The following is a 27,605-nucleotide window of genomic DNA, read 5'->3' as shown; positions in this document are numbered from 1 at the left end:
GGATTTACTGGCCCCTCAAGCCAACCACATCTTTCACTTCTTTGTTCTCATCCAGACCACTACTAAGTTCGGATTCAACATCTATACAGCCTCACCTAGGCCTGATGGTGATAAATAGAGCTATAGATACTCACAACACTCTACACCAAATCCTCAGATGAACTTACATAGAAATTTTGATATCACTGGAAGAATCACTCATTGATGAGTAATTCAAGAGACAGGAATTTTTATTACCTAGTGCATTTTTGTAGTTCTGACTATAATTTCTGTCCGCTTTGCAAAATCAATAATTATGGGACTATTATTCAAGTACACCCCCCCCACCACCACCACCAATCATTAAATTAATAAGAGAAAGAAGATGCAATGTTTCTTTATGGAACTGCATTCCTAATCTTACAAGAACAAAAGGACATTCATGAGAGCCCTATATCAAGTAAAGATTTGTGCCCCCTAAATGTTTGTGGGACTCTCACATCACTCCTCAGCAGTTGTTATGTTGGCAAGGACTGGTGGAAGTTGCAGACCAACAACATCTGCAGAGCCACATACTTCCTACCAAACTTTTTTTGAAAGACATATAAAAGACATGCAAAAGTGTTACAGATGACTTTTTTTACCTGGGAGAATCTATTCCACTATCTCCTGTTATGCTGTGGTTTCCAATCCCTTCCAAGTGGTTTTGCTTATGCTGCACCCTCTGATCAAGAACTCCATCATCATTAGTGTCGTCAAATGATCGTTCCTTTCCCGAAGACTTTGACTTAATTTCCCAGCCTTTCAGTGGCAGCGTCAGAGATGCTAATTTCCCACCTATCTCATTCAATGATTTCTGCCAAATTCTGGTCTCTGCCTCATGGACATCGTAGAAGTCAAACACACGAGGTTCAACAATACCAGACATCTGTCCATAATCATAAGCTTTATCTCTTTCTTCATTCTTTTTGAAAGCAAAGGGAGGTATTTGTTGGCAAATACAACTTTGTCCGTCAAGAGTTAAGCTCAGATATTCCTTTAAGATACCCTTTGATCTAGGAAGATTGTTAAATTCATTTTCATCATGCTCAGACATATTAACCTTGTCCATTCCAGTTCTGTATTCTTCAATACCCAATTCCTGTTCTATGTTGTCCCATATTCCTTTATTTAAAGAACTAAATGGGAGTTGGCTGGATTGTAACTTGGACAATTCCGTATGTTGCTCGTGTTCATCACTGTGATATAAAGAACTGCAGCCAACATCACCAGTGTTAACTTTTTGGCATGCAGTTTCCACATCATAAGTTAATCCCTTATATTGTTGGTTAATGGACTCCAGCCATTTGCTCATGTCATCAGATTTCAGTTCATTCTTTAAATCATTCCCTTCTCTATGAGCAACAATATCTTCAGATTGTTCAAATGGGTGCACGTCATCTGTATCGCTGGGGAAACAGGCATTTTGTAAGTGATCAAAATGTTGATCTTGTAAACCATATGCACCAGGTTGATCACATAGATGAGTTTGACTGGAATTTTGTGAGCATGTCTTTTCTGCTCCTTCATCCATGGGTGCAGTGTAAGTGTGAGAAGCTACCTGGATTTGTGCCACACTTTTTGGGTTCACTCCTCCATGTTTGCAGGTTGCACTCTCCCTCAAATATCTGTTTTTGCCATCTTGTTCTGAACCCTGGTCTAGTGAGTAATGCAGTTTTTTCTTCTTTTCATAATTAACATCACATTTGACTGTGAATGACTGTTTGGTTTTAGAATCCCTAACTCTTGAGGAATTCACATTTCTTTGAAAACTTTCCAATCTAGATGTTCTGGGCTTTAAAGAACCATTTTTTTGCCTTTTGTGTTCTTTTGTTGACTTACTCCTTCTATAAGGAATATTTTGAAATGGGTTATCAATTTCTTTTTTGTATATGAAATGGGGGTTGATTTCTGTTGAATTTCTAGATAACTGTTTATTGCAAGCTTCCATTGTAATACAGGAGAATGGAAGTTCAACAGCGTTATCTATTTGGACATTTGCTGTTGTTACTTCATCAGTTTTAAAGTCTTTCTGTGTCATGCCATTTTGTTTTTCTTTGTTGGATTGGTTTTTCCTGTGATGCTTTGCAGCTTTACTTTGCTTTTTCCGTGTGCCTCGTCTGGAAAGATGTTTGTGCTTCATCGTCAACATTTCCGTAGAGGTTCCTTTACTGACATATTTTTTCTGCTCCTCTATTTTCTGCATCAAAACAGTGTGCTTAGTTAAGTTGTTCACTGTCAATACAGGATTAATACGCTTGATAATTTCATGTTCAACATCACGTGGGATGTTATCCAAATTATCTTCATCCCGGACTGGCCATTCTTCAGGAGGAAACTGTGCAGAAAACGAAGAGTGGTTTTTTTTAGATTTTTCTTTCTTAGAGTTGCTGCGCCAGAAAAGGCTAAAACTGAACTTTTTCACTTTCTCTTTTTCTTTCATTGACTGGACAGGGTGAGCAGCTGTGCAGGAATGGTTGCCACCAGGTGTATCAGAGGCTGAATTTTGAGCTGTAAATCTGGGTTCAACAGATCCTTTTTGGACCCTTTCCTTAGTTTCCTGGCTCATTGGCTGTTGAGACCTCAGTTCATTCCTTGCAGTATGCTCAGAGAAACAATGACAGGATCTGCAGTGAGACGTAACAGGCAAATTATGTTGCACGGTCTCTCGAGCCTCCATGCTTACAAGGTATGTGACAGAAGGTTCTTGAGGGCAGCAGTCTTCTAACAGGGCCTTCTTGTTGCCTTTCATGGAATTGTGAGAGATGAAATAGGTATTTGGGGTCACTATGAAGTAGCCTTCCCCGGTGTGATATATCTTCCGTTCTTTAATCAGCATTCCAAGCGTACTGTATAGAATGTCGTGGGTGGGAGCTGCAATTCCTAGTAAAGAAATATTAGACTGTCATGATTTATTTCTGTAATACATTCAACATGCAAAGTATTTTAGAATCCTTGCCTTCTAGAGTCTCAGAATAAATGTATATGGTAAGCCTAAATTATTATAACATAATTCCCATTGTGTCCAATTGAACTTGCTCCCAAGGCCTGCTAAGCTAATATTTTTACAAATGGGGAAACGAGATAGAAAGAAGGAGTGTGTAGTCAATGGTCAGCCCAGATCCATGGCAGCAGTTTAAAACTTCTAAATAAAAGCTCCAAATGAGGGCCTGTGTCCACTGGACCATCACCAGAAGTAAACAACATAGAAAATGAAGAATGAGATGGTTGTATGAACACACACACATTTATTACCAAAAAAAGTTTTGTCAACACAGGAATTTCTTCAGTCCTCAGACCTGGTATAATTGAGCCCCCTGGCCCTACCACTAGGCTGACTAGAGTGACTGTGCTGGGCAGCTTATGTGAGGATTCATTATAAGACTGTAAATTATTGTATATTTTATTTTTTCACAGAAAAAATTCAGGTTTTCTGATCACAGCAGAAGACATCTTCAATTGAGTTGCCTTCGGGGTGAGAAGGGCAGGATATAAATTTAGTAAATAAATAAATAGGTTGTGGATATAATTTTAGAATCCAGCTGTGCCATACTAAAATTAGGGTGCATTTTACAATTGATGGTGTCTTACAATGGATAAAATACTGTATTTAATTTCAAAAATATTTGTAAATACTATGAAATACAAGAACCTTTATGTAAAATACCGTGTTTCCCTGAAAATAAGACATCCCCATAAAATAAGACCTAGTAGAGATTTGGGGGAATTGCCTAATATAAGACACCCCTCTGAAAGTAAGACCTAGGAAGAGGGAACCGAAGAAGGCGAAGGGAAGGTGCACCTTCCCTGGCGGCGATGGGAAGGCAAAGGAGGAGCCCTACTTCCCCTTCCCGGGTGGCGGTGACAGCCCCCTTTGCCGCCCGGGAAGGAGAAGGAGGAGCCCTCCTTCACCTTTTCTGGTGATGACAGTTCTCTCTTTCGCCGAGATAGACGAAAGAGAAGAGGGAAAGGCGCACGCCTTTTGCTCCTTCTCCTTCACACCACAGGCATCTTCCTCGGTAGAGAAGAAGAGAGCAAAATAAGACATCCCCCGAAAGTAAGACCTAGCGTGTCTTTAGGACCAAAAAATAATATAAGACAGTGTCTTATTTTTGGGGAAACACGGTACTAGATTGCAACCTAAATACGCTAAAGGCTTCAGATCCTTTCAAATCTTGAAAACTAAGCAGGGTCAGCCCTAGTTAGTACTTGGATAGGAAACCACCAATGAATAATAAGTGTTGTAGCAATATTTCAGAGGAAGAAACTGGCAAAGTCACCTCTGGGTATTCATTTCCTAAGAAAACTCTAAGGAATTCAAGTCAAACTCACAGAGATATAGTAACGGATCATTATTTCTTCCTTTTTTCCATTATATTTATGGAAATTGGTCCTTTTTGTATATTTGGCACTATGGATGACTAGAGGTTCCAAAATAATTTTTCTTTGTGTTGTTAGTTTGCTTTACTATAAAGCAGGCTTAGAAAGTTATATAAGAACTTTCAAAGCTTTTTAAAAATGAGTTTTTTTTAAAAAAGCCCTCATTTGTGACTAAGCATGCTCAGTGATGACAAATTATCTCTTTTTGAGAGTAGAGATATGGAAAAAGTAGGTAGACAAAATAGAGTAACTTGGAAATAACATGACTACCTAGGATGGACAAAGTATGGTCTACAAGCTAGATTCTCTTGCCAACTGTTTTTGTGGGCCTGTTCCTCAAATGTATTTTTAAAATAGCACTGCCCTTTGGCCCATTTTTACAACCTGGCCTCTTTTAAGGTGGTGATGGGGGTTGTTTTAATAAAAAGGAAGTTACTGTTGGGCCTATATCACCCTAAATTGGGGATAGAGGTTGAAATGGGTCAAAATGGACAATCATTGTAACAAAGGTTTTACACTGCTGGAACTTTTTGAGGGAGTTGTAGAACCACAAGCATGGTGAAAAACCTCCAGGTACTGATGTTACTCACTCCTGGGGTATAGAAGGGAAAATCTTGTCTCTTTTTAATGCTAATTGCAAAATAACTTGGTTTTATTGGGACAGTTGCTCTTATGCACCTTCAAGTTGACTCCAACGAATGCCAACCCTATCATAGGGTTTTCTTGGCAAGATGTATTAAATTGGGTTTGCCATTGCCTTCCTCTGAGGTTGACAGAGTGTCACTTGCAAAAGATTGCCCAGTGGATTTCCATAGCTAAGAAAGGACTGAAAAAAACAGTATTTTCTAGGATTGTTGTTCAACATTCAGAACACTACATCATGCTGGCTTTCATACTGCTATTTGGACAGTAGGGGGCAGTAAATACACATGATGAGAGCAGGACAGTGGAGCAGTTACCATATTGACTGGAGTATAATACGCCATCAAATGCAATGAGAACCTCAATTTAGGCAATGTAATTTAGTCAAAACAAGTGAGTGTTAGATTCAAGTAAATATGGTATTATCTCAATAATCCTTACAAAAAGGCTATTGGATATAAAGCTGAGAAGCCTTATCAGGCTATGCACAGCTCCAGAAATTATATATAATGTCATCTCTATACAACAAATTACTAAATTATTGTTTAGATTAAAAAAGCATGCTCAAAAAAAGCTTGCTCAAAATAATTTATTCCACTATTCCTAGTAAAGCAGTGAAAGCTTTGCCAAACTGTGGGGATAAGTTTTCACAACAGTAAAATGAAGTGTAGAATCTGTCATATGCCTCTGTTTGCAGCCAAAAAAAAAAAAGGAACAAATACATGCATCCAGGAACAAGTGGAATTAACAAAAGGATCCTGGTGAAAGACAACTGTGATATGGTGACACTGAGTGGATGGCAATGTCTATATATATATTAGACGTCCAATCATCAAATGTATGCTTCCTTTCAAAACTAGCTTTTTCAGTTAAAAGTCTTCAGCACAGTCCAGACCAGGGGTCCCCAAACTTTTTAAACTGGGGGCCAGTTCACGATCCTTCGGAACGTTGGAGGGCCGGACTATAGTTGGCCACTGAGCAATAATAATAATAACAACAACAACAATAAAAAAGAGTTGAAAGAGACCCTTTGGGCCATTGAGTCCATTCCCCTTCTGTCTTTGTGCACCGAAAGCACAAGCAAAGCACCCCTGACAGATGGCCACCCAGCCTCAATGTCAATAATAATAATAATAATAATAATAATAATAATAATAATAATAAAGAGGGTTGGAAGAGATCCCTTGGGCCATTGAGTCCAACCCCCTTCTGCCTTTGTGCACCAAAAGCACAAGCAAAGCACCCCTGACAGATGGCCACCCAGCCTCAATGTCAATAATAATAATAATAATAATAATAATAATAATAATAATAATAATAATAAAGAGGGTTGGAAGAGATCCCTTGGGTCATTTAGCCCAACCCCCTTCTGCCCTTGTGCCGTGGGGGCCGGATAGATGGCTTCGATGGGCCGCATCCGGCCCCCGGGCCTTAGTTTGGGGACCCCTGGTCCAGACCATAGGGAAAAATTAGTATGGACAGCTACCGCTGGAGGATGCTTTAGTTGGAGATCCAATATCAAGCAGAGGGTTGGGCTCAATATCCCAACAAGCTTCTTCCAACTCCATGGTTCTGTGTAGTGGGATTGAGAGAAGTATATTTCTCAAAGACCTCAGAGCTCAGCTAGGCTCATATGTGAAGAAATGGTCCTTGAGACACTACAGAAGCCTCTCGCAGATACAAAAAAATAATTTGAAAGGATTATGTAAACAGAGCCCTACATGGTATATTGAAGGGAATTCTGTTTGGTTCTGTTTTGGCTTTGCTGTCTCTCTGTCTTTCTCCTTCTCCAACTCAATTAGGAACTTCAATCAAAACATAAGATTCCTCTGGACCAGGACATCTTAACCTTTTTTGACTTGCGACCCCATGTATATAAAGAATGGAAGGAAGGGGTGGGAGTGGGAAGAGAAGAAAGATACAAGTGTGTGTGGTGGTGGGAGGGAGGCAGGCAGGCAAGTGGGAAGGGACACATGTGCACGCACACTTTTAGAAAATAAGGGAAAGCAAGGAGACACACACATATGCACACAGAAGAAGGAGGGAGAGAAGGAAAGGCAGAGAGGCGTGGGCAAGAGAGGGAAAGAAAGGAAAGGTGACTCCCAACATACAGATACAGTAACCCCATTTGAGGTTCTGATCCACAGCTTAAGAAGCTCTACTCTAGACTAGGAGTGGGGAACATCCTGTCTGGGAGCTCTTGGTCTTCCACCCAAATACTGACCACATACTAACTCGGATCTGATGCTTTATAAGGTTTTATAAGAGGTTTTATAAGCCCTGGCTGCCCTCCTCTGGCCAAGGACTTTGCTGATTTACAAAGAAAGAGGCTCCTCTCCTTTCCATTTACAAATAAGACCACTCTCTCAATTTGATGCATTATGAGAGTTGCAAAGGAAATGGCTTTCTGCGCTTTTTGAGGCTAGGTTGGCAGTAGTGTTGCATTGCTCCACAACTGTTTTTCCTCACACTTTGTTCCTCCAGGTGTTTTAGACTTCAGCTCCCAGAAGTCCCAGACAGTTTACCAGCTGTTGGAAATTATGGGAGCTGAAGTCCATAACATCTGGAGGAGCAGAGTTTGAGAAACACTGCTCCACAGAAATCCTGTCCATGACTTGTGTGGGTCCTTTTTTGCTTATTTTGTTATAGTTGTAGGGTTGGTACAGGGATTGACTGTTGAACTGGCAGCAGTGCAGGAAGTGGAAGGCAGGGTGCTGCTTTTGAACTATGCTTTTCTTTTTTTGCTCCCTCTTCTTCTGTGTCCCAGTGGATAACAGATTTGTACTTGCTATGTCTTTTATTATGTTTATTTATATCCTACTTTTTTCTCTCCATAAGGAGACTCAAAGTGTCTACCATTAAAAGCATTACAATCGTCGTCGTCTCGCTCGTCCAGTAGTTTCCGACTCTTCGTGACCTCATGGACCAGTCCACGCCAGAGCTCCCTGTCAGCCATTGTCGCCCCCAGTTCCTTCAAGGTCAAGCCAGTCACTTCAAGGATACCGTCCATCCATCTCGCCCTTGGTCGGCCTCTCTTCCTTTTCTGTCTTCTCATGATGTGGCCATCACTTTGCCTCTAATATCCTTCCCTCCAGTGAGCAGTCGGGCATTATTTCCTGGAGGATGGACTGGTTGGATCTTCTTGCGATCCAAGGCACTCTCAGGATTTTCCTCCAACACCAGAGTTCAAAAGCGTCTATCTTCCTTCACTCAGCTTTCCTTATGGTCCAGCTCTCGCATCCATAGGTTACTATGGGGAATACCATTGCTTTCACTATGCGGACCTTCGTTGCCAGTGTGATGTCTCTGCTCTTCACTATTTTGTCAAGGTTGGCCATTGCTCTCCTCCCAAGAAGTAGACGTCTTCTGATTTCCTGGCTGCAGTCTGCATCTGCAGTGATCTTCGCGCCTAGAAATATAAAGTCTGTCACTGCCTCCACGTTTTCTCCCTCTATTTGCCAGTTGTCAATCGGTCTGGTTGCCATGATCTTGGTTTTCTTGATGTTTAACTGCAGCCTGGCTTTTGCACTTTCTTCTTTTACCTTGGTGATAAGGCTCCTCAGCTCCTCCTCACTTTCAGCCATCAGAGTGGTATCGTCTGCATACCTAAGGTTGTTAATGTTTCTTCCAGAAATTTTAACTCCAGCCTTGGATTCGTCAAGCCCCGCACATCGCATGATGTGTTCTGCGTACAAGTAGAATAGGTAGGGTGAAAATATGCAGCCCTGCCGTACTCCTTTCCCAATCTTGAACCAGTCTGTTGTTCCGTGGTCTGTTCTTACTGTGGCTACTTGGTCTTTATACAGATTTCTCAGGAGACAGACAAGGTGACTTGGTATCCCCATACCACCAAGCACATGCCATAGTTTATTATGATCCACACAGTCGAAGGCTTTAGAATAGTCAATAAAGCAGAAGTAAATGTTTTTCTGAAACTCCCTGGCTTCCTCCATTATCCAGCAGATATTGGCAATTTGGTCTCTCGTTCCTCTGCCTTTTCTGAACCCAGCTTGGACATTACAATACAATTTAAAATATACAAATATTAAATCAGTATTAAACATTAGTATGAAAAACAAATCAGATTAAATACCTAAACTCCTTAAAAGCATTTACCCTACAATTTGGCCTGTTTCTTCCCACAGCAATTTTGATATGACTTTCCCAACAGGGTGTGGGGAATGCCTGGCCTGTGGGCCATATAAGGCCCGCAAAAATCATTTGCACTGGCCTGGTGTGGGCAAGGATGTCTGCCCATCTGCCCACTTAACCGAGCTCCTATTGCTCCTTCGAGCTGCCATGCCGACTCTTCTGTGGGCTGGGTGCCCCTTACTATTTAGACCCAAGTCGCTTCCTTTCCTCACGCAGGTGCATTCTATTTCTTCCAATTTTGTTTTTGCTGACTGAGCCAAAGCCAGTAAGCATGTATGCACACGTGCAGCTGCCTATGCTGTGCAGACTTTGGAACTTTCATCTGATTTTAATATATAATTTTTATAATTTTTAAATTTTATTTACACACACACACACACACACACACACACATATATATGAATTAATTAATCAATGTGTGGCCTGTAACTGATGTTCTACATATCCAAATGGCCCTTAGCAGAAAACAAGTTTTCACCCTTGTTCTAGACAGAAAGGGAAAATCAGTCACACCAGAAGGAAAAAGTTCACTTTGTACATAAGTGGACTCAGAATGTTGCACATATGGAGCACCTCCCGTGGCTTCTTTTGACCTGATCAGACTACATGAAAAGACATTTACTTTGCCATTCTCATAATGGATCCAACTGGGTGAAGGGCTTATTTGTAATTGGAGATGAGAGGAGTCTCTTTCTTTGTAAATCAGCAAAGTCCCTGACAGTATCATGAGTAGAGCATGATGTGTGTGTAATACATATAGGACTGCATCTTCACCTATTGCTTATCCAGCACAGCAACAAATGCTGATGACACTGAGGGCCAGGTCTTCCAGAAGTAGACGGAGAATAGTACAGATTTTGCCCTCACTACAGTGCCTCTCACCACAGTGTTTCCACATTATCACAGTTATTCTATGATTTCTAAAGTTATTTTCCCTCTAAAAAATTGATAATTGCTAGAAAGCCTTATTTCCAGGGCAGTGTAATTTAAAACAATTAGATTCTATGGTTTTTCATGCACTGACTTAAAAAGGAAATTCAAATTGTTTCCCAGTTCCCAGATACCATGCATTCTTCCACTCTGGCAGCTCTAAACCCTCTGAGTTGAATGTTTATATTAACTGTCAGCAGCCCGTGATTTAACAGATTACCTGGATAATGTTTCCCCAACTGATCCAGTAAAGTGTCCTGTGTAACAGTAATATGAGCTGCATTCATATCAGATATAGCACAGCACAAGACTTCTTCCAAAGGCACAAACTGGGATTGCGAAATGGGATTCATATGCACAGGAGAAACATCACCTAAATGGAATAGAGAGGAAATACAAAAATAAAAATGAAATTAGCACTCTCTGAATATGAAAACGTTGATTCCCCTCTCCCCCCCCCCCCTCAGTTGCCCTCTCAAAAGCTTGGGTTCTTTAAAGTAAGTTGAAGTGAATTAGCCAAATAATGGTGCTAACAAAATTTATAAATGAAACCAATTCAACTAAAAAAACACACACACCACAATAAACAGTTAAATAGTAATTACAGAAAAGACAAGGAAAGCTAAATTAAAACATTTAATGGTTTTAAAGAAGTATAATTACTTAAGCTGTATTGGACAGCTGTTTGTTAATACTCAGAAGTAAAATGCCATTACAATGATTTTCTATACTACTATATCGTGCTGCTTCCCAAATGACATTATTAATGTAGGAAGCAGCTATAACTGGACCTTGGAGGGTCAAGTGGCTATAAATACTGTACAATCCCTGTTTCCGAGGGGAATATGAGGAAACAAGAAACTGAATAATAGTGAACCTTGATGAAATGAATGACTTCTGCAAGAAGTTACCACAGAATTGCCCTGGAGGACTTAGGTCCTTTCCACACAGCTGAATAAAATCCCACATCTTCTCTGAACTAAAATATATGGCAGTGTGGACTCAGATAACCCAGTTCAAAGCAGATATTGTGGGATTTTCTGCCTTGATATTCTGAGTTATAAATAAATGAATGGTCCTTTCACAATGAAAACATTAGATGAACTGCATGTAGAAATGTTGGGGTTCCATATGAAGTGAGCAGGGCACATTCCTTGCCAGTTCCCATTCCTTTTGTCTCATAATGCTGTGGGGCTGAAATTATGTATTCCCTCTTTCTCAGACTTTATAGGAAATCTGCTACAAAATTCCAGGGCCAGAGAAGCAGTTAGGGAAAACAGAAGAATGGACTGCCCCAGGGGAGTATGCTTGCTCCATCAATGTTTAACATTTACACAAATGATCAACCACTGCCAGAAGGGACAAAGTGTTTCATCTATGCTGACAATCGTGCCATCACTGCCCAAACAAGGAGCTTTGAAATGGTTGAACAGAAGCTCTCCAAAGCTTTAGCTTTATTACAGGGAAAAACAGCTGACTCCTAATCCATGTAAAACACAGATCTGTGCTTTTCAATTTAAGAACAAGCATCTTGCGCTCTGAGGATTACCTGGGAAGGAATCCCACTGGACCATTGCAGCACACTAAAATACTTGGGAGTTAACCTGGACCATGCTCTGACCTACAAGAAGCACTGCTTGAATATCAAGCAAAAAGTGGGTGCTAGAAACAATACCCTATGAAAGCTGACTGGCACAACCTGGGGATCGCAACAAGATACAGTGAAGACATCTTTGCTACTCTGCTGCTGAGTATGCATGCCCAGCGTGGAGCACATATCATCATGTTAAAACTGTGGATGTGGCTCTTTATGAGACATGCCACATTATTACAGGATGCATATATCCCACACCACTGGAAAAATTATACTGTTTAGCCAGTATAGCACCACCTGAAGTAACAGCCAGTAACGAAAGGACCAAGGCAGTGACATCTCCAGCCCATCCCTTTTTCGGATATCAGCCAGCTTGCCAATGTCTTCAATCAAGAAATAGTTTTCTAAGATCTACAAAGATACTTGCAGGAACACTTCAGCAAGCAAAAGTCCAAAAGTGGTGGGCTAAAACCCGGAATCTCAAGCCATGGCTGATACCAAATGAGAGACTACCCTCTGGGGAACTTGGAAGGCACTGAACAGACTGTGCTCTGGCACCACGAGATGCAAAGCCAACCTTAAGAAATGGGGCCACAAAGTGGAGTCCATGACATGCAAGTGTGGAGAAGAGCAAACCACAGACCACCTATTACAATGCAGTCTGAACCCTGCCACATGTACAATTGGAGGACCTTCTTATAGCAACACCAGAGGCACTCCAAGTAGCCAGCTACTGGTCAAATGACATTTAATATAATGCCAAGTTTTTAAACCTTGTTTGTGTTTTTTAATACATTACAACTGTACCCTCGGTTTGCTTCTGATATGATAAATAAATCTTTCTCAGACAGGCAAGGCTGCACATGACTGTTATACTGTCCATGAAAGCTGGCAGCAGAGAACAATGAGCCTGAGTGACCCCAAGTCCTCAGCTGGCCCTTTGGCTGCTGGGAGAAATTTGTGCTCCATCAGGCTCCTTCAGCCAAGAGGCTAATACTGGGAAAACAGGCACAGAAGTGGAAAATGAAAAGACTCTTCCTTGGAGGTGACTAATAACCATCCCTTCATCTATATCTAACATATAAATATATATTTTGCGATGATTGTTTTTCTTGCTCCTTTTTAATAAATCCATTCACAGCAGCTACACTTTCTCCACTGGCATGGAAAAGACCACCATGCTACTACTGCTATTAACACTGGACCAATTATATTAATTGATAGGAAAGTCTTCAATAAATCCTGAGCAATTAATATGCTATCACTGGAAGGTTACTATTCGATCCTTAAGCACTCTCAGGATTGACAAGAATACTGGGAAGACAGATAGTACAATCTAGGTTTTCTGTCTGAGATACCAAATCTCTGATAAATTCACCACTATACAGACACATTACATGTACAATGAGCAATGCAAAGTAATTACGTTTGAAATTAAATGTAATGTCCTAAAAAGGTTATCTAACATTACAGCTGTCAGGAGAGGGAGAAAAGGGATTCTTCAAGATTATTTTCCTTAAGTCAACAATATAAACAACATTCCCTTTTGAAGAGGTTGTTAAACAGTTCTTGACCTCTGTTTTACAATTGGCAATGGTTATGTATAACAGAATGTGCTTAAAGACCTTCCCTCAAAACAATGTCTTCAACTATGTTGCTAAGCTACTACCAACAGGTATATAAATCAAGAGTCAGCTTGCCATCTGTGGAATAGGAGAATTCACACACACAAAAAAAAATGAATAGCACACTATTTGGGCTAATTATTGTAAAGAAAAGAGCTGCTTTCACAATTAGTTCCTTGCAAAACATATCTTTTTATTTTACCACTAGCTGTGCCCGGCCACGCGTTGCTGTGGCTTAGTCTGGTGGTGTTGGTCAGTCTACATTAGGTTGTATTTATGCTGTGACCTCCACCCTTCTTTATGCTCACATTAGTAGTAGTATTTGAAGTCTGTTACCTTCTTCAATTTTTGTGTTGATTGATAATTGCTTGAGATCCCTGTTGTCTTTGGTTTGTTGTTAATTGTAATGTCTGATTCTGCTGAGTGCGGTTTATATTTTTATTGTGGTACAATAGTCTTTTTTTTGTTTTGCCTGTGTAGGTGTTTATTATTATTGTTGTTGTAGTGGTCATGAAAGTTGGATAAGTTAGATGCTACTGTATTGTTTTTTGGAGGCCCAGTTTAGCACTGACTGGCCTCTCAGCCTCAGTGCCTGGCTGTTTCTTGCCTGTGATGGTGTTGATTCTTATTGTTGTTGTTATTGTTATTATTGTAATTGTTTTTTTGGAGGCCAAGTGTGAATGTAGGGATTGGAGAGGTGGATGAGTTGTGTTGTCAAATTTTGTATTTGTTATAGTCACAATGTGTTGTTGTAAGTATTGTGGATCCGGATTGTGGTTTTGTGGTGTGGTTGTGTTGTTACAACTGAGAGGCAAGGCTTTTGTGTTGTGTTGTCAAGTTTTGTATTTCTGGGGCGTTTAATTATATGCCAAGTTTTGTATTTCTGGGTTGTTTAGTTGTGTTGTTATAGTCACTATGCATTGTTGTGAGTTTTGTGCGTCCGGATTGTGATTTTGTGGTGTGGTTGTGTTGTTACAATCGGGAGGGAATGCTTTTGTGTTGTGTTGCCAAGTTTCGTATTTTTGGGGCGTTTAGTTGTGTTGTTATAGTCATGATGCGTTGTTGTGAGTTTTGTGGGTCCGGATTGTGGTTTTGTGTTGTGGTTGTGTTCTTACAACTGGGAGGCAAGGCTTTTGCGTTGTGTTGTCAAATTTTGTATTTCTGGGGCGTTTAGTTGTGTTATAGTCATGATGCGTTGTTGTGAGTTTTGTGGGTACAGATTGTGGTTTTGTGGTGTGGTTGTGTTGTTACAACCAGGAGAAAAGGTTTTGTGTTGTGTTGTCAAGTTTTGTATTTCTGGGGCGTTTAGTTGTGTGCCAAGTTTCGTATTTCTGGGGCGTTTAGTTGTGTTGTTATAGTCACGATGCATTGTTGTGAGTTTTGTGGGTCCGGATTGTGGTTTTGTGGTGTGGTTGTGTTGTTACAACCGGGAGGCAAGGCTTTTGCGTTGTGTTATTAAGTTTTATATTTCTGGGGCGTTTAGTTGTGTGCCAAGTTTCGTATTTCTGGGGCGTTTAGTTGTGTTGTTATAGTCACGATGCGTTGTTGTGAGTGTTATGGGTCTGGATTGTGGTTTTGTGGTGTGGTTGTGTTGTTACAACCTGGAGGGAAGGCTTTTGCGTTGTGTTGCCAAGTTTCGTATTTCTGGGGCGTTTAGTTGTGTTGTTATAGTCACGATGCGTTGTTGTGAGTTTTGTGGGTCCTGTGTGGTTTTGTGGTGTGGTTGTGTTGTTACAACCAGGAGAAAAGGTTTTGTGTTGTGTTGTCAAGTTTTGTATTTCTGGGGCGTTTAGTTGTGTGCCAAGTTTTGTATTTCTGGGGCGTTTAGTTGTGTTGTTATAGTCACGATGCATTGTTGTGAGTTTTGTGGGTCCGGATTGTGGTTTTGTGGTGTGGTTGTGTTGTTACAACCGGGAGGCAAGGCTTTTGCGTTGTGTTATTAAGTTTTATATTTCTGGGGCGTTTAGTTGTGTGCCAAGTTTCGTATTTCTGGGGCGTTTAGTTGTGTTGTTATAGTCACGATGCGTTGTTGTGAGTGTTATGGGTCTGGATTGTGGTTTTGTGGTGTGGTTGTGTTGTTACAACCTGGAGGGAAGGCTTTTGCGTTGTGTTGCCAAGTTTCGTATTTCTGGGGCGTTTAGTTGTGTTGTTATAGTCACGATGCGTTGTTGTGAGTTTTGTGGGTCCTGTGTGGTTTTGTGGTGTGGTTGTGTTGTTACAACTGGAAGGCAAGGCTTTTGCATTGTGTTGCCAAGTTTTGTATTTCTGGGGCGTTTAGTTGTGTTGTTATCGCATGATGTGTTGTTGTGAGTTTTGTGGGTCTGGATTGTGGTTTTGTGGTGTGGTTGTGTTGTTGTAACCTGGAGGCAAGCCTTTTGCATTGTGTTGCCAAATTTCGTATTTCTGGGATGTTTAGTTTTGTTGTTATAGTCACTGCGCAAACAACTTTATCATTTTATATATATAGATTGCATTACCATTTTATTTTACCATAACATAAATTGCTTTTCTAACTAAGAATGGCAATGAACAAAGTTTGTTTCCTAAGAAAAATCAAGGAACAAAACAAACAAATCAGCACAAATATGTATAATGGCAATAATTCTCCTCAAATGCTTTGTTTCTTCTTAAAAGTTTAACAGACACAGCAGAACCTATCCTGAAATGCCAAAAAATATACCTCTATTTTTACTCTTAAAGCATGTCCAAAGTGCAGCCCTCTCTATCCAGGCTTCCCTCCATTCCTCCCTTTCTTGACCTCCTTTCTCTCTTTGTTCCTTCCATCTTGGAGATCAGGGCCCTGGTAGAGGTGGACTTCCTTCCTTCTCCGCCCCATCTTTGTCCTGTGTCATCATCACCCCACGTTTTCCAAAAAGGCTGCCTTTTGCTGCAGCTCCTCCCTTGGGAAGTAAAGAGAAGAGCCAGGCGGCAAGTATAACCCCCCCCCCACACACACACACACACACAAACACCACTATCAAAGCCCTCCCAACAGATGACCATGCCACCTCTGCTGAAAAACTTGTAGAGAAGGATTTTCCACCATATTCAGGAAGCATATGACACTGTTTAAAATGATTTCAAGGCACAAAACAACAACAATCCTAATTAACTTTACTATCTCATCAGCCAAAAGCAAGTCCACACTTCCCATTAAAAGACTGGTACATTTACGTTGGTTAAAATTGTTCTTCATTTTACATATTGTATCGTTCTTTCATTTGTTTTGCACTGTTTTGCACTGCAGTGTGCACAGGAATGCGTTTTATGTTTTTTTTTAAACTATAGTCTGCCCCCGCCCCCAACAGGCTGAAGGACTGTGAACTGGCCCTCGTCTTAAAAAGTTTGGACACCCCTGACTTAAAGCTTAATATCTACCTAATAACATTGTTTAAGGGTTTTAAAGACTAAAGCCATTTGCCTCATTGTTCATATCTAGAATTAATTTAAATTGCAGACAGAAAAGGTTAACCAGTGCATATGAAGAAATTTACAAAAAGGCAAAATTTATAATCTGGAATAAACAATATGATGATACATCTTTAACCAGAAAACAGGCATGAGATTCACTGGGTGACTTAGATGCAGATTCTTATCTATACCATCAAAATGATCCATCTGCAATTCATACTATCCAGCCCTGAAACTGCCCTGGATCCACCCCATTAGCACAATATGTACCACATTGCTGTCCAAACCCTAAATGTGAATCAGCACCATTATTGTTGCCATTACCTCTCTTTCTGCTCAGCTCTGCCATTACAGCTGCCTTCCCAGCAAAACAGCATCCCAGCAGAGCCCTGCTGGGGAACTGGCTTGTTTTGGCATCAGAACAAAGTACCCAGCCTTGTGATTAATGGTGAAGAGCTAGCACAATCAACTCCATCATTACTAATTGCACAGCTAGTTACCACATTCTGAGCAAGCGATTTCCCCACTGGACTCTGTTGGGAAGCTGTTTGGCCAAGAAGGCAGCAGCAAGGAGAAAGGAAGATTCAGGAACCTCCCAGTGTAAAAATAAAGGAGAAAGGAAGGCAATGGCAAATCATTTCAGAAGAAGCTGTTTATGGCCAAAAATGTAACAGCTGTGGCAACCTCAAGGAGAAAGGACTATTCAGGGACATCCCACTCCCCAGCTGCTTCAAGGGGCAAAAATAAAGGGATCTTTAATGCTTTAAGGCATATACCCCATCAAGTAGCACTGGACATTAAAAATATGGTGATGCTTGCCACCTAGCAATCGATCCCACCCCACCCCCCCACCCCCCACAATCCAACTTGATCTAGCTGTACACATGTAGGAAAACAGCAAACAACCAGAGTTCCCTGGAAGCTGCCAAGCAAGAAGTGAATTTTGGTATATTGCATTAAAGCCTAAAAGAAGCGCTTTCACTGTTAAAGAGGTTGTACATTGTGTGTCAGGATCAAGGCAACTATTGAAGTGAGTCCTTTTTTTTTGTCTGTGTTTACAGGTGCCCCGCTCCTGCCCTTTAAAGAATAAGGACTGTAATAAATATATGCCCCTCTCCATGTATGAAATTACAACTCCCATCAAGAGCAAAAAAAATTCTCATATTTTACCAGAGAAGAAATATATATGGATCATTCTGTCCCAGCATCAACTCCTCTACAGCTTGCTATTAAAAACATCCCTGCCATCTAGCACATTCAGTAACTACTACAAATCTTGGCATTATTACTTTTTTTGTACCTCAACTCCCAGAGGTTTCTGGCCAACATCAGCCAAATCTGTTGTTGATTGCTAAATGTGATGTACCATAGCAGATTCATACTGTATACTATACATTAGAAAGAGTAATATTTCTGGTGTGATATTTTTCATATATCATCTTTAAATCTTACACAAAAAATATCTGTTTTGGCTGAGAGAGAGAGAATTAAAAGAAACCCGTCGCATCAAATAAAATAATGCAAGCTCCTTTCACTGCTAAGAAATACAGTACAGTGTCCATATTAAGCAAAGCAGCTTTCATTGTGTCTATAGGTGGAAGGAGGAGATTCGTTTATTTACCAAACTCCATCTCAGGCTAGCTGCTAAAAATCCATGCATTATTGACACTCCAATCCTTTTACCTGTCTACTCACACACAGCTAATTGTTTACACACATGAAATCCAAGAGCTCATTTTTAGAGCATAGAGTGAAATGCAATGTGGGAAAGTCATCTGTCATAGAAGAGTCAGATAACAAAACAGAGTGAACAAAATGTCTCCAGATATGCTTCAGTGACATAAAAGGATGTTTTGTTCTGTCTTGGTAACCTGAGCTTTGCTGGATTAATCATGCCTTCACTAGGCAGGTAGAACCTTTCTGCCTTTCCTTTGACATTCAGATGTGGTGTAAGTCAGAACAGCTCTGCTATTATCAACAGATCTGCAGCACACTGGAGTTGAACTTTAATACTATTAAGGCTGAATAGATCTGGTAGCTTTCATTGCTGATTATACTTAGAACAGTGGGTAGCAGCACCCAGACCAGCCATTTTTCCTCAGTCCCCCAAGCCTTCAGCTTCTCTTACTGGACAAAATCTGAGTAGGTGTGTATGTCACACATCCTGGCATATACCTTCTAAACTAGACTGCTACCATCAGATATAGTGAAGGACTATGCTCCCTTTGACAGTACTGAGGCAAGAACCAACTGCTGGTTTCTGTACAAGGTGCCATCTTGGTATTTGCCTTAGGCTTCAAATTGTCTCAAGCCAGCTATTACTTAGAGCCAATTTACAGAAGACATGGAATATCTAACTGGATTTCATAATACTGATTGGATATACCTTATCCAAAATGCTTGAGACAGGAAGTGTTTTTGGATTTCAGATATATATATATTGGATTTTGGAACACCAGTCTTTGCATGTATGTATGTACATAATGAGATATCTTGAAGACGGAACCCAAGTTTAAACACATTTTTCATTTAAGCTCCATAAACAAAGCCCAAGGTAATTCTAGGTATTTTAATTATTTTGTATATTTAACCAATTCTCTCTACATCATCTATGTGGACAATTTAGAATTTCTGATTTACGGATAAGTGATGCTCAACCTGCATTTCAATTTTACTTTACAGCAATTACAGGTCTGGATGGAGTGGGTTGTTCTGAATTTGGAAATAGAGAATAACACAGTAAAAAGAATAAGGTCCTAAGTCAAAATTTTATCTCGCCAGCTACCACACAATTTTTGCCATTCTACATGTCTACTCAGTAATATGCCAATAGGATTGCAGCTAGGTCCTGTTTTCATTTGCAAGACAAAGAAAAGGCTGTGCTATATTCAAAATCCACTGAAACTCTTAAGAATTCTTCATTAAACTAGCTTAGTTTTGCACAGAACAGAGGTAACCTGATCTCAAGGAAAGTTACTTTTCTGCTGCTAATGGAATTTATTTATTTATTGCATTTATATACTGCTTTTCTCACCCCTGGGGGGGGGGGGGGGGGGGCTAAAAGCAGTTCACATCAAATAAATGGCAAATTTCAATGCCTCACAAACAATGAAAACAATATATCATGTAACTAAAAACAATTACATGTGACTATAAATTAGACAATTAAAAACTATGAACCATCAAAACATAAGCATAAAACAATTTAACACTGCACTTGAGAAGGTAGTACCTGTATTTTATTGTACTTTCTCTCCCCTCCCCCCTTGCCAAATCACCATCCGGCCAAAAAAGTAGTCTCTGCCTTCATTGATATCTCTCTAGACTACCTTTACTGACAAACATCAAAAACAAAATACAGGTACATTTTCTATGAAAGCTTATGTTACCAATTTCTTTCTCTCAGTCAGTATAAAAAACCTCTTTGCAGAATGTAGGCCTTCATCATGTATTTTCTGCATTTCGAGATCCTTGGAACGATGAAACCAACCACATGGGCTCTAGACCCTTGTCCTACCTGGCTTATAGAACTTGTCAGGAGGGGGTTGGTCGATTGGTTTCTGAGGATTATTAATGCCTCACTGGAACAAGGACAATTTCCATCAAGCCTGAAACAGGAAATTATTAGACCAATTTTGAAAAAGGTGTCCCATGATTCCTCTATTCTAGCGAACTATTGACCGATTTCAAACCTCCCATTTTTAGGCAAGGTTCTGGAGTGACTGGTTGCCTCTCAACTCCAAGGATTCTTGGGCAACACCGGTTATCTTGACCCATTAAAGTCTGGCTTCAGGCCTGGTCACGGCACTGAGATGGCTTTGGTCGCCTTGGTGGATGATCTCCGCAGAGAACTTGACAGGGGGAGTTGTGTCTCTGTTGGTTCTCTTGGACATCTCAGCGGCTTTTGATACCATTGACCATGGTATCCTTCTATGGCAGCTCTCTGGTAAGGGGGTTGGGGGCACTGCTTTGCAGTGGCTCCACTCCTTCCTGGAGGGCCACACCCAGATGGTGAAGCTGGGAGATAACTGCTCGGATCCTTGGCCTTTGACTTGTGCGGTCCTGCAAGGTTCTATTCTTTCCCCATGCTCTTTAACATCTACATGAAACTGCTGGGAGAGGTCATCCAGAGTTTTGGAGTTTGGTGCCATCTCTACGCAGATGACATTCAACTCTACTACTCCTTTCCACCTACTTCCAAGGAAGCCCCTCGGATCTTGGACCAGTGTCTGGCCATTGTGATGGGCTGGATGAGGGCCAACCAGCTGAAGCTCAATACTGACAAGACAGAGGTCCTCCAGGTCAGTAGTTCAACTGATCAGGGCATAGGGTAGCAACCTGTGCTTGACAGGGTCACACTCCCCCTGAAGGCACAGGTCTGTAGTTTGGGGGTCCTCCTGGACTCATCGCTGTCACTTGATGCTCAGGTGTCGGAGGTGGCCGGGAGAGCCTTTGCACAACTAAAGCTAGTGCGCCAACTGTGACCGTACCTTGAGAAGTCTGACTTGACCATGGTGGTCCACGCTCTAGTTACCTCAAGGATGGATTGCTGTAATGCACTCTGCGTGGGGCTACCCTTGAAGACAGCCTAGAAACTGCAGTTGGTACAAAGGTCAGTGGCGGCTAAGTTATTAACTGGAGCTGCTTACAGGGAGCGGTCAACTCCTCTGTTTAAGCAGCTCCACTGGCTGCTGATAATATTCTGGGCCCAATTCAAGGTGCAGGTTATCCCCTATAAAGCTCTAAACGGTTTGGGCTTTGCCTATCTCTGTGACCACATCTTCCCCTATGAAACTACGCGATCTCTAAGATCTTCTGGGGAGGCCCTCCTCTCGCTTCCATCTTCCTCACAGTGACAACTGATGGGGACGAGAAAGAGGGCCTTCTCAGCTGTGGCCCCCCGGCTCTGGAACTCCCTCCCCAGGGAGATTAGGTTAGCTCCCTCCCTATATACCTTCAGGAGACAATTAAAGACCTGGATGTTCCATTTGGCTTTTGGTGAGACAGTCATTAGATAATCCTGCTCCAGATGGTATTAATTGATCCTGCACCTTATTAGGTCCTTATCTTTTACGCACTTTAGCCATCATCCTATTTTGTATTGCTGCCTTAGTCTCCCCTCCCATGAAGACGATAGAAATTGTGTCTGGTGGTTGGTTGATATCATTGATTATTGTTATTATATTCCATTTTATACTGTACTGCTGTTTTTAATCTGTTTTATACTGTGAATTGTGCACTATGTTTTTGATTACTTTATTTTAATTGTGTTGTCGGGCTTGGCTCCATGTAAGCCGCCCGAGTCCCCATGGGGAGATGACGGTGGGATACAAAAATTAAGTTATTATTATTATTATTATTATTATTATTATTACAGTAGAGTCTCACTTATCCAACATAAACGGGCTGGCAGAACATTGGATAAGCGAAAATATTGGATAATAAGGAGGGGTTAAGGAAATGTCTGTTAAACATCAAGTTACGTGATGATTTTACAAATTAAGCACCAAAACATCATGTTTTACAACAAATTGACAGAAAAAGCAGTTCAATACACAGTAACATTATGCAGTAATTACTGTATTTACAAATTTAGCACCAAAACATCGCAATTTATTGAAAACATTGACTATTAAACATTGACTACTAAAAGGCAAACTGGATAATACAGAACGCTGGATAAGCGAAGGTTGGATAAGTGAGACTCTACTGTATTATTATTTCAGGTGGTCAATAAAGATATAGCTCTTTTGTATTTTGTTGTGTTTTGTTACACTTCTGAAACTTTCTCAAGTAGTCAAGATGACTAGCAACTTCTTTAAAATGAAGAAAGCAAGCTGTCACTGTCAAAATGGCAGATATTGGAAAACATGTGACTGCAGAAAAAAATATCCCTCAGGTCTCAAACAACGATATAACTGGATTTTTTTTGGAATGTAAACACCATATACTAGATAAGGATCATTTTGAAACTATTTACTAATGTGAAACAAAAATGATGACATCTAACTATAGCTCCTGACTTGGACATATCCACTTAGTTAAAATATTGGCCTCAGAATGACATTTCTTCCCATTTTTCTCTTGAATGATTTTATAGTAAATTTCAATTTTTTAGATCGTAACATTATATTGCAAAATGCTATATTGCAAAATGAATTAATCTGCACTTTAAAAGGAAAAAAAAGGTATTATGAGACATTCATAGGCCTACCTGGTGGTCAGAGTTTTATGCTGATCCCTTGTCTCACCTGTCAAATACAGCCAATAAATCATTATCCTCCATTCACATCAGTATAGGATTAACTCAGATTTTAAAAGGTGCCTAATGACTGATACCAATTCCCTTTCAAAGTTAATTTCCAACCAGCCGTTTTCCCGCCCTACTTTTAAACCACTTACTTGAAGCTGAGGAGGATTTCACATGGTCTCATCTTCCCAGCAGGCAGCTTTGGTTAGATCTTTTTATTTTAAATCAGGACATACAGGTGTCAAACAAACAGCACTTTTTCCAAGTGCTCTTAAATCTCAGAACATCTTGTCTATTGTGGTCTAAACAATATGGGTTTGGAAAGGTTTTACAACTACTGACACCATGACAGTACTGCAATTTATTTTTTATACATACAAACACAAAACACATCTGGAAGGAACAGGTTGGAAAGACTGGCTTACACTAACCAAAAGAGATTACTTCTGGTAATCCTTTTAAAAATGTTTTAGTGTATTTTATTTTAAATGACAATGTCTTATTATACTATCAGATCTGTGATGAGATGACAGCCTATATTTGTAAGGATGACTGGCAAGCAAGGAAGCTGTGATTATCAGAAAAAAATGAACTGAACTGAAACAAGTAGAATTTGTATAACATATATATGGATTTTCTGCTATGGCTAAACTCTGCTGTCAGAAAGTGGCTACACTGACAATCATAAAATGTTTAGCAACTGCTATTAAAATATAACATATATTCAAGTGGTGAAATTGTACAATTTTATTTTTAAATGAATTCATAGACAAGCTTGCCAATGATTTTTGGTTTCAGTACAAGTGATATATTTTCAGTAGACAATTGTTTCAGTATCAAGAACTTCATTTATATCCCCGCCACCATCTCCCCGAAGAGACTCGGGGCAGCTTACAAAAGCACCACAAGATACAGCATACAATATAAAATGTTACATGAATATAAAACAATATCATATAAAATTATACTAACAATCATGATCAACACATATGATATAAAATCAAAAAACACAATTCAAAACACAAAATAGCTAAAGATAAAGCTAGCTGCCATCAATTAACAACTAAAGTGCCAGAGATTCTATAAATATATGCAAAAGCCCTTCAGTTTCAATACCAGAGATATATTTTAATACTGTATATGATTGTTTTAAAATCAGTATTCGTATATTGTTACATTGGTGATACTTGTTGGTATATGTTGAAGTGGCCATTGGTTTCATGCTAATCAAATTTGACTTTTTAGAGAGAGAATACCAGCTGCTCACATTTCAGTACAACCTGTATGGCTGGAAGATAGCTGTGAATATCAGTGAATAATACTTGTGAAATACAGGAAGCCCGAATGAAGTTGAAAAATATTTCCTGTGATTTGCATTAGACATACATGTGCTCATTAATCCTAACATATTATTATAATGAATAAATTAGTAAGTGACACTTCAGGACCCTAAATCTAATGTCAGAGGCAACCAAAAATAGACCCACTAACTCAATGATGGTTCAAATTAATTTAGTGGGTATAGTTTAATAGTGACTAACATCTGGGCATAGGCTAGAGGGCAGGAGAATAGTAAGAACACAATGTGTGAGCTTACAAAAAGACAGAATATTCAGTCTTCTAATCAGTTATTACTGAAACTGAATCCTTAAATCCTGACACACACACCCCACACACACAATGTGTCAGCTACATTGAAAAGAAAATAGTGGGCCCTTGGTATCTGCTGGAGTTTGGTTCCAAACCACACACACACACACACACACACACACACACACACACACACACCCCTTGTGGACATCAAAATCCATGGATACACGTTTCACGCAAAGGCATAATGAAGTGGTGTTTGCTATATAAAATGGTGAACAACTCAAACAAATGATAGGCATTGGCCGAGATCTGTAAAATGGAAGGAGACTACATCAGGGTATGTCTACATATTAGCATAGTGCTCAATGCATAGCAAGGTTTGCTTTTTGGAATTGTTTTTCAAATATGTTCAAGATTTGGTTGGTTGAATCTATGGATGCAAATCTATGCATACAGAGGGCTGACTGTATAATTCAGTTTACAATTCCCTAATATAAGAAATATGTTTATCTAAATCTAATAAAATATTTATAAATATTTATTGATTAAAAATATAAATGGGCTGGATATACAAACATAGGAATAAAAGGTAAAGGTAAAGGTTTCCCCTGACGTTAAGTCCAGTCATGTCTGACTCTGGGGGTTGGTGCTCATCTCCATTTCTAAGCTGAAGAGCCGGCATTGTCCGTAGACACCTCCAAGGTCATGTGGCCGGCATGACTGCATGGAGCGCTGTTACCTTCCTGCCGGAGTGGTGCCTATTGATCTACTCACATTTGCATGTTTTCGAACTGCTAGTTGGCAGAAGCTGGAGCAACAGCGGGCACTCACTCCGCTCCCGGGATTTGAACATGGGACCTTTCGGTCTGCAAATTCAGCAGCTCAGTACTTTAACACACTTCGCCACTGGGGCTCCATAGGAATAATGCCGGACAATATTTGAGAATGGATAAAGTGGGGGAGGGAAGAATAGTCATACATTTTAAAAAAATCTGAAATAGTAAATCAATAGTCAAGAGTTGTAATGCGAACAAGAACCTTTTGAATTGTGTGTTACTCCTTTCATTAATCAGTTATCATCAGTATTACCACCTCTATGCTTCTAACAAGTTGCATAATTTGACAACCCATTGTCAAGGTGTTACTATTTACCACAGGAAGCCTCACCTGCATCTCTGGAAATGAATGAGAGCTACAGCCAACACTGAGGGATATGCACAGCTTCCTGCAAGACTAATAGTAATCTGGGAAATCCCCCTAGGACATAAAATGTCCCCTTACACTGAATCAGACTATTGGTCCATCTATCTTGGTAGCATCAAATCTGATGGAGATTTCAGCAGGATAATTTCCCAACCCTGCATGTAGATCCCTGGTATTGCCTGGAAGTCTCCCATCCATGCACTATCAAAATGTAATCCTGCTTAGCTTCCAAAATGAAACTAGGTTCAGGGTCATATGGTTAAAGCACATATTTTCATTAAGGAAAATTACAAACGAAGTACCTAAACAGAAGGAAATAGTATCCTCAGCCACAAAAATGAAGTTTCCGGAGTATAATAACTACTTTCAAAATAAGTACCACACAATTAAACAGGAAATAATACTTTCAAACAAGGAACAGGAAATGTTTCAAATTTTGTTACATAGTATAATCGGTGGCCTTAAAATCAAACTTTATCCACAGAGCATGAAAAGTATATGGCAGAAAATTAACAGATGTAAGTTAATGGTCTTGTAACTACTGGCTGCTTAAAATTATTGATTATAAATTGCATTGATGGTATACCATATCTTGGAGCTGTGCTGCAAATATAAAATTTGATGCAGGAGCTATTTGTAGCAACCTTTTTTGCCTAGAAAATAATTGTAATATTTTGATAAAATAATTTCAGAGGTGGAGTCATGCTGTGGTGAAACTAAAAGTTTAACCTCGCTAGGAGCTTATGGCAGCGTAAAGGTTCTTTAGTGTTATTCTGTTTTGTTTTGTTGCAGCAAAGATCCATCCAACTTGTGATGGATGTTACCCTATGAAATCTTATGCTTTTTAACCTTTTTATACTGCAAGAGTCTTTATTATTCTTTTAAATTTCTTTTTTGATTTCCAATATAAAACAAAATTTGTCTGTGGTTGCTTTATAAATATAGTGGATTTTTTAATTGATGTTTCTTAAAATAATGGCATATTTGAACTGAACATCTGAAGAGAATTAGGGATGTGCATTTCAAATAACATGACAGTTAAGGCTGGGCAATGAAATAAAATATTTTATTGTCATTTTAAATGTTTGTCATAGAGGACATTTGTTGGCATGTGGAAATGAAAGGGAAATATGTGCTTTGTAAGTAGCACACCTGACCTTTGTTTAAATACAAAAATATGTAAACTAACCACTTGTTTTGTGGTGACAGTGAGGGATGGCAACTCAGCAAGGGGTTGCTTATTTATGTGCTGCTTGGATTCCTTTCATGACTGTTTTCATCTCTGTTGTATATTTTGATCCCATCTGGCAAATGAGTGCAGGTTTGAAAATTTAAAGCCCATGGTCCATTAATATTGGACTTAAGAGGTACTGACTTTTATAATTTGAAATGGTGGTATGCATTCTGACTTTATAATGATGCTCTCCAGGTGACTTTACGACTTCTAAAATACACAGAATGATCAGCATTTGATCAAAGCTGAAATCAGGTTGCAGTATTTGTTAGTGCTGCTTGACTTTTTAACCCAGTGCTTTGTACAACTAGCTATACAGTTGCCCTAGGGAAGCCTCACTAGGAAGAATAGAGAGATTTAATATATCCTAGGCATGACTAGATGTATTCTCCCGAATGTATATGAGCTGTCTGCTTATGCTCTTGGCTACTAGTGCCCTATGATAATTTATTTTTTCCAGTTCCTTAAGTTTCTATAATACTTCTGAAATTTTATTCTATACGAATCGATATTTAGAAAAAAAATTCTGAGAGTGGCATTAAGACTTCAGTTATAAAGTACATTTATACAGTT

General features: G+C 39.7%; 1 protein-coding gene across 2 annotated transcripts in view; it reads right to left on the bottom strand.

Annotated features, from left to right (window-relative positions):
* The window catches only part of stox1 (storkhead box 1), a 38,662-nt gene that overhangs the window by 2,099 nt on the left and 8,958 nt on the right, over positions 1 to 27,605 (bottom strand). Inside the window, exons 1-3 of one of the 2 annotated variants that reach the window (XM_008115194.3) lie at positions 16,022 to 17,439; positions 10,343 to 10,495; positions 624 to 2,901 (exon numbers count right to left, since the gene is read on the bottom strand). In XM_008115194.3, coding sequence (XP_008113401.1) covers positions 624 to 2,901; positions 10,343 to 10,475 — 2,411 coding nt within the window. In that variant the 5' untranslated portion in view covers positions 10,476 to 10,495; positions 16,022 to 17,439. Of the gene's footprint in view, positions 1 to 623; positions 2,902 to 10,342; positions 10,496 to 16,021; positions 17,440 to 27,605 lie in introns of those variants that run through there. The other variant, XM_008115192.3, reaches the window with a different exon arrangement.

The sequence above is a fragment of the Anolis carolinensis genome, chromosome 3, assembly GCF_035594765.1.
Source record: "Anolis carolinensis isolate JA03-04 chromosome 3, rAnoCar3.1.pri, whole genome shotgun sequence".
NCBI classification, from domain to species: Eukaryota; Metazoa; Chordata; class Lepidosauria; order Squamata; family Dactyloidae; genus Anolis; species Anolis carolinensis.
Note: the sequence above shows the minus strand (reverse complement) of the source record. Positions and strands in the feature narration are given on the sequence as shown.